This window comes from Halichoerus grypus, chromosome 9, assembly GCF_964656455.1.
Source record: "Halichoerus grypus chromosome 9, mHalGry1.hap1.1, whole genome shotgun sequence".
Classification (NCBI taxonomy): domain Eukaryota; kingdom Metazoa; phylum Chordata; class Mammalia; order Carnivora; family Phocidae; genus Halichoerus; species Halichoerus grypus.
The window spans coordinates 97,017,451-97,027,814 of record NC_135720.1 but is presented as its reverse complement, the minus strand read 5'-3'; the positions used below and the strand labels follow the sequence as shown (position 1 = coordinate 97,027,814).

General features: G+C 40.4%; 1 protein-coding gene across 2 annotated transcripts in view; it reads left to right on the top strand.

Moving 5' to 3' along the window:
• The first annotated feature begins 2,847 nt into the window (after positions 1-2,847).
• FBXO9 (F-box protein 9) overlaps positions 2,848-10,364 on the top strand; it is a 38,900-nt gene continuing 31,383 nt past the window's right edge. For both annotated transcript variants that reach the window (XM_078055236.1, XM_078055235.1), the window contains exons 1-2: positions 2,848-3,111; positions 6,301-6,384. In XM_078055236.1, the coding sequence (XP_077911362.1) occupies positions 3,109-3,111; positions 6,301-6,384 (87 nt within the window). In that variant the 5' untranslated portion in view covers positions 2,848-3,108. The remainder of the gene's footprint in view (positions 3,112-6,300; positions 6,385-10,364) is intronic.

Here is a 10,364-nt window from a genome sequence, read left to right as displayed (position 1 = left end):
CTTAAATCATCCACATAAGGACTGGTTATGAAGTGACTTGAAAAAAGAAACTGCTTCAAGGCCCCCGATTTAACTCACAGAGGGGCACCTGGGTGGCTTAGTCGGTTAAGCATCTGCCTTCGGCTCAGGTCATGATCCCAGCGTCCTGGTATCGAGCCCCGCATCCAGCTCCCTGTTCCGCGGTGGGCCTGCTTCTCTCTCTCCCATCCCCTCTGCTGTGTTCCCTCTCTCTCTGTCAAAATAAAAATAAATAAATAAAATACTTAAATTTACATAATTGCCCCAAGACTTTATATTTTTCAGAACTAGTTTAATGCCCATAGCAGAGGGGGCAACTTTAGTTGGAGGCATCAGAATCATCTGAGAGCTTGGGAAAACAGATTGCTGGTCCTTATTCTCAGAATTCTGGTACTGATGCTTCTGGTCCAGGGAACCACACTGCCCGAAGCAACACAATTTTAATCCGTAAAGGAATAGTCCATTTACACACTGTGGATCTTTCTGAGTTTAAATTCTCCAGCTCATCACGATATCGATTTTCTCTCCTTTTATTTTTGAATTCTAAGAACTCAAGGCATTGTTTTTTCCTAATAAAATCTATGACAAAGACCTGAATCCCTCTCTCTTCTTGCTCCTATTGAAGAAACCCACAAGATACATGTCCCAGATGGGAAAGGATCATCTGGCCCCTTGGCAGTCTTTGTGTTTATCCATATTAACACCCCCCAAACCATATGGCAAATGAAAATTGAAAGTCTTTATCAATGAAAAGATAGGGAGACAAGAGGGGTAACCTAACAAATTATATAACTGCTCCCATGAAAAGTGATTTTTAAAGTATCTAAAATTACCAGTTTTAGTCAAATCCAGTTGTCCAAGCAAGTCTACCTGGCAAATACGGGGACTCTCTTGGTCTACCTTTAACAAGGGTCCACTGAGCTAGTAAGTGATTTAGGTCAGGAAAATTACAATCCTGTGAACATAATACGATAGGATAATACAAACCTGAAGTCTAGTGGATACAGCAGATACTTGTCTAAAATAGAACATTAGTAACTGAAACAAAACAGCATTTTATTTATCTATTTATTTATTTATGATTTTATTCATTTATTTGACAGAGAGACAGAGAGAGAGAGAGCACAAGCAGGGGGAGCAGCAGAGGGAGAGGGAGAAGCAGGCTCTCCACTGAGCAGGGAGCCCAATGAGGGATAGATCTCAGGACCCCAGGATCATGACCTGAGCTGAAGGCAGACGCTTCACTGACTGAGTCACCTAGGTGCCCCCATAATGGCATTTTAATAAAATAGGTGCTTAATTTATCATTATGAATGCTAATTATTATTTTATTAAGCTTTATTATTAGCAAGAATAGAAATCATCTGTATTAATTAACCAAGGTATCTTAAATTAGCATTGAACACGTTTAATGAAATTGAGTAGTTCTGAAAACATTTCAATACCTCATTGTTCATTTGCGAAACTGATTTTTCGTGTTGTTACATGTATCATTTTCTTCAATTATAAATCCTAACATCTGACCTTCCCCCCCCATTTAAACTGCAAAATCCAATTTTAAATAGGTCATTGGGAGGAAAGTCATCTTTAAAAGGCTTTTAAAGTTTCCTTTAAAAATTAAAAACTTAAATTTTTTGACCTTCGTTAAACATGAAGTTACTTTTTCTAGGTAGCTGATTTAGGGAGCAAATAAAAACACCTATCCGAAGGGTGGATCCTAATATTAAAAGAAAGCAGCTCACCATTTTGCCACCCCCCCCTTTATTACTCTATTTTTCTGCCGAAGATGTATTGCATTTCTCATATCTCCAGAATAAAATAATGGATAAGAGATTTAAATTCTGTGGGCTCGATGAACTAGAGTCTTGGAAACCTGATCACTGCTATAGTACCTGACGCCTGGTAGAAATCATAGAAACTCAGTAAATGTTCGCCGAAAGAAGGTAAGAAGCTGTAAGACTGTAGGTTTTCACAGAGCATGCAAACTTCCGTAATGAAAATAATGTAAAGTGTGGAAAAATAATAAATTGCCTGATAAATAAGAGGGTCTTCTTAGGAAACAAAGTCAGGTGTTGGACTTGAACAGGCGGGGCTAGTATCGCGGGTAAGTTCCGGCACTTTACGAGAAACAGCGGACTACAAATCCCAGAGTGCATCTCGAGCGCCGTCTCCGCAGGACTCGGGTTTCAGGGCCTTAGGAGCCGCCTCAACGTCTTTCTCCCGTTGCATGATGGGATCTGTAGTAAGACATGCCTTGCGGTGGCTCTATTTTCCTCTTGCTTCTCTCTTAAGCCTATATTTTCCTCAACTTCCAGATCCGTGCTTTCAAAAAGTTTAGTCATTGTAACAGCCTGTGACTATAGTGGAGTTTCACTATTTCCCTGCATTCCTGGCGTGGGACTCTAGACAACCCCCGAAAAGCGTGTAGCGACTCTCGGAGCACCAAGTTCAGTGCTCTTTAAGGGATGTTTGCCTTAGGGTCTCAACCCTAAATTTGAGTTATACACATTATTTAGATAATGGTGGTTCAAATTTGCATAAGGGGTCACTGAGACAAATACGTGGGTTGAATTTGGGGTCAGCAAATTGGTGACCTGACTGCCAATTCCGCCTCGCGCACACAGTAGGCGCGCACCACCGACCCCTCCACTAGGCAGCGCACGCGAGGCAGGGGAGCCGTGAGGCGCACGCAGGCAGTGCGATACTGCGCATGCTCAGTGCGTCGGCACAGGTTTCCGCAGTAGAGGGGGCAGCTCCGCCGCGGCGTCCGGGGTTTCCAGCAGCGCCGACGTTCTGGTGTTCGCACGGTCCTCGGCCTTCGCTGGCAGCGGGCGTCCATCCGCTCTGCGACTTCCCGGCCGTCGCTCTAGCGCGCCCGGATCTGGCCCCCTGCCCCGCGAAGATGGCTGCCGTACGCCGGGCCCGCAGTTACTGCCGCTGCCTGGTGCGCTTCTCCGACCGAGAACTCTGCTAAGCCCTGTTGCAGCAGACGGGCAGGAGTAGACACCCGGACACCCAGCACACCTCCTCGGGGGAGCGGTGCAGAGGGGGCGCGGAGAGCCCCCGACCGCGGCCGGCTGCCCCGCCAGCATGGTAACCCGGGAGGGGGCTCGGAGGGACACTTCGAGGCGGGAGTGCGGTGTGCAGAAGGGCTAGGCCTGGGGGGAGCCCCTAGAAAGCGGGAAGTGGAGACTGGGAGGAGTGGGAGCTGCTTGGCCGCCACCCACTGTAGGGCCCTTGGCCTGAGCGGGAGTGGAGCGGGTGCCAGCCCTGACCGCTCCCCGGGGTTCCTTCTGCTGAACTCCCCAGTAGCCGGGACCCGATGTGAGGAAGCGCGGGTGTGCAGGACAGCAGAGAAGAATGCCTCTTCTTGGTTCGCTGAGGACATTGAGCCAATCTTACCCTCCTCGAGGGATTTTATCAAAAGCAGTGAGCATAGGTTGAGGTGAGCCATTGCAGCGTCTAAAACTGGCGGGGGGGGGGGGCGGGCGCGGAGGGGAGCCTTGGCAAACGGGGACACTTGTTGATTGCTACCCCTCCGGAAAGCAGTACCCACGGAGAAGCCGTTCAGGTCCTTTAAGGAGTCCTGGGATTAGGACGCACCTGCCCCATGACACGTCAGTGCGGAGGGTAGGATGCTGGCAGGCGGTACTGGCGGTGTGGGATCAGAGGGATTATGTCTCACTTCGTAGCGGTGAGGGCCTGGGCAGCGTCAGTGCGGTCCAAATGGAGAGACACTGAGTTAAGCTCCAGAAATTGACAACGCAAATTCCATGGGACTATTGCATGCTGGAATATGTAGTCTCTGCTCTATGCTACCTTTCTTTGGCTTTGAATAAATTTCCCATTTAAGAAACTAATCTCTGGCTAGGATTAAATGAATCAAGTGTGAAATGATACTAAACTAATGAGTTCATCGTAGACAGTCAAATATTTATTGAATAAATGGATGGCTGAAAGAATTTATTAAGTTAACCTGTAGGATAGAAAAAGCAGTAATTGACAATGCCCTTCAGCTTTCAGAAGTGGTTCTCTAACCAGGATTAATCACTTAACTTTTTATATTTCATTAATCCTGTGTGTAAAACAGGAGTAAAATCATGGAGACATAAACTATTCAAGCGAAAGGTGCTGTGTAGGTCAGATTCAATTATGAAAAATAAAGTGAAAATCTCTGGGTGACAGCTGGGGACCTACTTATTTCAAGTGGTATTTGAGTTGGCAAAATGTAGTAAAACTACCAATTTGATAGTTTAATAGTTATCGTACTGCCAGAATCAAAGTAATAAAGGATTGGAATTCAAGAATAACACAGGAACTCAGGGGAGAGGTGCTTTGTGTATTATGGATTTCTCATTGCTTTTCCTCAAACTTGAGATATGCACTATACATCCACATGACTCTATTTATTAATTCAGGCAGTTTTTTTGAGTACTTATTAGTAGCCTGGCATAATGCTAGACCCCCAGCACAATATTAGATCTTCAGTATAACCAGATCAAATCACCAAAGGTGATTCATGGTAAACTTTTAATCATAGAATGTCATATATGAAAAGGGACCTCGGAGGTTACCACATCCAACACCCTCTCTTTACAGATGTGAAAGCTGAGGCCTGGGCAGGCTTTTACTATGACTCAAGCAATGTGTTTTGCTCTCTGAGATGACAAACATGACTGATCCTTGTTCCCAATGCACTGACTCTAGGAAGAGACAAAATGTCAATCCAAGTGTTAGGTGCTGTGATACAAGCACAGGTTTTGTAGGAAAACAAAGGCAATTCACAGGACCAGAAAATGCTTCTTACTGGGATAATGCCTGAGCTGAACCTTAAAGGGTGAGAAATAGCCAAGTGAAGAAGAAATTATTCCGGATGGAGAGAACAAGCAGCATATGCAAGAGCTTGGACCTGGAGAGAGCAGGGAAAGCTCTTGAAAGAAGTCACTTTAGCATGACTGCTCGGATAGAGCTAGAAGGTTGAGTTACTAAGGGGATACCCTAGGGAGCTTAGGTCCCTTCCCATTAGCTGTACTTAGCGTTTACAGTAATAAATCAGCCTCTTACTGGAGAATGGAAAGAGCCTTTTCAATGGGATCTATAAATTCAGAGTCCTTCATTATGTATTTTCCTATTAGTAGGAAAGCTCCCAGCTTAAAGAGACGAAAAAATATATTTGATGATACATTAATGCTTCCATTTTCCAGTTTTCTGGAAATTAATTCAGAATCTTGGCCGCTTTCATTTATTTTTTCATTAATTTATCCTTTACAGTGAGCCTAGCACTTTATTTTATACCAACTAGTTCAAGACTTAATGGCACCTCTGCTTTGAGCCTGGTAGTCAGAGATAAGATGTGGGGCTTATTTATGTTGCTCTGTAAAGTACTGCACGTATGTCTGGTGGCCGAGTTCAGAAATATGTGTTAATATAAATGGTTTTGTCCTAGAAACAAATCACAGTGAAAATCTACAATTATTAAGCTTACATCTTTGGAGCAAGTGAAATTGGTTTCATTATTTCTTATTTCTGACCCTCAGGTCATTTCCCCTATTGTTACATTATAGGACTGAACACATGAAGTGTTGAGCAAGTCCCATTTGCTAATAAGTCTGTTAGCCAACAGACTGACCTGAGGCAACATGTCATTTTCCCTGGTAGGTAGGATTCAGTTTAATTTAGCAAACATATATTGAGAATACAAGGATAAAAGGTAAGGAAACTGACCTGAGACCTGTACTAAGCCGCAGGCCATTCCCCAGTAATTCCAGTCCAGTTTTATTCCACTTTAAATCAATCCAGTATATAAAAATCTGGGTTTGTGAAACAGAACAGGCTTCTTTACAAAAACATTCACTATTACATGTCTTTGATTAATGAGCTTTCCTAGGACATTTAAAATAATAGACAAAAGTCATATTCACGTATTGGGAACATGCCAGTCGTGTAAAAGGAAGAACATCCAAATATGGACTAAAAACAGTCAAATTTTAAGTGATCCATGAAACAAAAACTATTTGCTGAACTCTATGCTGCTACTATGTTATTTTTTGAAGCAAAGTTGTTTTAAATCACCTACCAAAACATTTTAACTGAAGCACAGTGAAGTTGTTTATTCTACAATGTTACTAAAGTATCAAATAATTAAACTTAGCTGTGAAGGGGATACCTAGAGAGAAGCAACTAAATATTTCACTGGACAGGTAGCTCAAGGAGATGTGGATTACAGAGGGAAACTGATGTTCACATATTCCTGATGAATTCTTTTGGTTTTTCTCCCCTCAGGCAGAAGCTGAGGAAGATTGTCATTCTGATAATGTCAGAGCAGAAGATGATGAAAATGAAAGCCCTGCTGAAACAGATCTGCAGGCATGTTTCTTCAAGTGTATATTTAATTCTTATTCCATTGCTTTCCATGCATAAGCAAAAATTGGCCGTACTTATGGAGATTTATCAGTTCTCTCTCTTTTTTTTTTTGATTACTTATGTATTTAAGTAATCTCTATCCCCAGTGTGGGGTTCGAACTCACAACCCCCAAGATCAAGAGTCCCATGCTCTTCTGACTGAGCCAGCCAGGTGCTCCAAGATTTATCGGTTCTTATTTGCATTGAACTTAACTGTATTTTCATACTGGTTTACAGAATGTGCAAATTAAAGCTGTGTTACAGATTTTTTTTTTAACCATTTGTCACCATATGTCATTATAGTATCATCGGCTATATTCCCTATGGTATACTTTTCATCTGTGACTTATTTATTTTATATTAGTCCCCTTCACCTTTTTGACCATTGCCCCATTGTCCCCTCTTCCAGCCACCAAGTTTCTTCTCTGTATTTATGAGTCTGTTTCTGTTTTCTTGTCTTTTCATTTGTTTTGTTTTTTAGATTCTATGTATAAGTGAAATCGTATGGCATTTGTCTTTCTCTTACTTGACTTAGCATTGTATCCCCTAGGTCCATCCATATTGTCAAAAATAGCAAGATCTCACTCCTTTTTGTGGCTGGGTAATATTCTGTTGTATGTGTGTACACACATATACGTTGACACATACAACATCTTTATCCATTTATCTATTGATGGATGCTTTAGGTCGCTTCCATATGCTTCCATATTTTGGCTATTTTAAATAATGCTGCAATAAACAGAGAGGTATATATAACTTTTTTTTGTTTGTTTTGAGGTACATATATCTTTTCAAATTAGTGTTTTAGTTTCCTTTGGATAAATACCCAGTAGTGGACTTACTGGATTATATGTTATTTCAATTTTTATTTTTTTGAGGAACTTCCATGCTGTTTTCCACAGTGGTTGGAACAATTCACAAGGGTGCTTTTTTTCTCCACATCCTCGACAAAACTTGTTATTTCTGATCTTTTTGATTCTAGCCATTCTGACAGGTGTGAGGTGATAATTCATTGTGGTTTTGATTTGCATTTCCCTGATAATTAGTGATGTTGAACATCTTTTCATGTACCTGTTGGCCATTGTCTTGCTTAGAAAAATGTCTATTCAAGTTCTCTACCCATTTTTTAATAGGATTATTTGTTTTATTAGTATTGAGTTGTATAAATTCTTTATATTGGATTATTTGCAAATCTCTTCTCCCATCAGTAGGTTGCCTTTTTGTTCTGTTGATTGTTTCCTTTGCTATGCAGAAGCTTTTTATTTTGGTGTAGTCCCAATAGTTTATTTTTGCTTTTGTTTTCCTTACCTAAGGAGACATATCTATAAAGATGTTGCTAAGGCCAATGTCCAAGAGATAACTGCCTGTGTTTTCTTCTAGGAGTTTATGGTTTCAGATCTCACATTTAGGTCTTTGAGTTTATGTTTGTGTGTGGTATGAGAAAGTGGTCCAGTTTTATTCTTTGGCATGTAGCTCTCCAGCTTTCGCAGCACCATTTTGCAGAGATTGTCTTTTCCCCCTTGCATATTCTTGCCTCCTCTGTTGTAGGTTAATTGACCATTTAAGTGTGGGCTTATTTCTGGGCTCTCTCATCTGTTCCATTGATCTTTGTATCTGTTTTTGTTCCAGTACCATACTGTTTTGATTACCGTAGCTTTGTAGTATATCTTAAAATTCAGAGTTGTGATACTTCAAATTTTGTTCTTTCTCAAGATTGCTTCGGCTCTTCAGGGTCTTTGTGGTTCCATATAAATCAGGATTATTTGTTCTAGTTCTGTGAAAAATACTATTGGTATTTTAACAGGGATTGCATTGAATCTATAGGTTGATTTGGGTAGTGTGGACATTGTAACAATAGTAATTCTTCCAATCTACGAGCATGGGCTATCTTTCCATTTATTTGTATTGTCTTCCATTTCTTTCATCAGCGTCTTATAGTTTTTATTTATTTTTTATTTTATTTTATTTTTAAAGATTTTATTTATTTATTTGACAGAGACAGAGATAGCGAGAGCAGGAATACAAGTAGCGGGAGTGGGAGAGGGAGAAGCAGGCTGCCCCCCGAGGAGGGAGCCCGATGTGGGACTCAATCCCAGGACCCTGGGACCATGACCCAAGCCGAAGGCAGACGCTTAGCGACTGAGCCACCCAGGCGCCCATGTCTTATAGTTTTTAAAGTATAGCTCTTTCACCTTCTTGATTAAGTTTATTCCTAGATAATTTCTTTCAGGTGCAATTGCAGATGGGATTGTCTTCTTAATTTCTCTTTTTGCTACTTTGTTCTTAGTGTATAGAAATGTAGCAGATTTCTGCAACATTTTGTATCCTGCAACTTTACTAAATTCATTTATTCAAATAGTTTCTTGGTGGAGTCTTTAGGATTTCCTATATATGGAAATATATATATGTCACTGGAAATAGTGACAGTTTTACTTCTTCCTTACCAATCTGGATACTTTTTATTTCTTTTTTTCTTTTAGAGAGAGAGAATGCACAGGAGTTAGGGGGTGTGGGGGAAAGGGAGAGAATCCCAAGCAGGCTCCATGGGCACTTGTGGGCTCGATCCCACGGCCCTGAGATCATGACCTGAGCCAAAATCAAGAGTCAGACTGACTTAACCACCTGAGCCACCCAAGCACCCCATGGATACCTTTTATTTCTTGTTTGATTGCTGTTGATAGCACTTCCAGTACTATGTTGAATGAAAGTGGTGAGTGGGCATACTTGTCCTGTTCCTGATCTTAGGGGAAAAACTATGGATTTTTCACCATTGAGTATGGTATTAGCTTGGGTTTGTCATATATGCCCTTTATTATGTTGAAGTATGTTCCCTCTAAACCCATTTTGTTGGGAGAGTTTTTATCCTGAATGGATGCTGAATTTTGTCAAATACTTTTTCTGCATCTGTTGAGATGATCATATGGTTTTTATACTTCCTTTTATTAGAGTGAAGTTTCACATTGATTTGCAAATATTGAATCACCTTTGCATCCTGGAATAAATTCCACTGATTGTGGTGCATGATCCTTTTAATGTATTACTGAATTCAGTTTGCTAATATTTTGTTGAGGATTTGTACATTTATGGTCATCAGAGATACTGTCCTGTAGTTTTCTTTTTTTTTAGTGTCTTTGTTGGTGTCAGGGTAATGCTGACCTTGTAGAGTAAATTTGGAAGATTTCCTTCCTCTTCTGTTTTTGAAATGGTTTGAGAAGAATAGGTATTAACTCTTCTTTAAATGCTTGATAGGAAAAAAAAAATGCTTGATAGAATTCACCTGTAAAGTCATCTGGTCTTGGACTTTTGTTTGTTGGGAGTGTTTTGATTACCAGTTCAATTGTGTTAAGGTAATTGATCTGTTTAAATTTTCTATTTATTCTTGATTCAGTTTTGGAAGACTATATTTTTCTAGGAATTTATCCATTTCTTCTAGGTTGTCCAATTTGTTGGCATATACTTTTTCATAATATTATCTTGCAATTCTTTGTATTTCCGTGGTGTCAGTTGTTATTTCTCCTTCTTCATTTCTGAAGCTACTTGAGTTCTCTTTTTGTCTTGATGAGTCTGGCTAAATATATTTTTTTTCCCCCAAAAAACCAGCTCTTAGTTTCATTGATTCTTTCTATTCGTTTTTTAGTCTGTTTCATTTATGTCTGCTCTAATCTTTATTATTTCCTTCTTCGTACTAGCTTTGGGCTTTGTTCTTTTAGTTCCTTTAGGTGTCAGGTTAGATTGTTTATTTGAGATTTGTTTCTTGAAGTAGAAACTTCTATCACTATGAATTTCCCTCTTAGAACTACTTTCACTGCATCCCAAAGATTTTGGACCATTGTATTTCCATTTTCATTTGTCTCCCATGTATTTTTTGATTTTCTCTTTGATTTCTTTGTTGATTTATTGGTTGTTTAGTCATATGTTATTTAGCTCCTTCGTGTGGTTGTGGT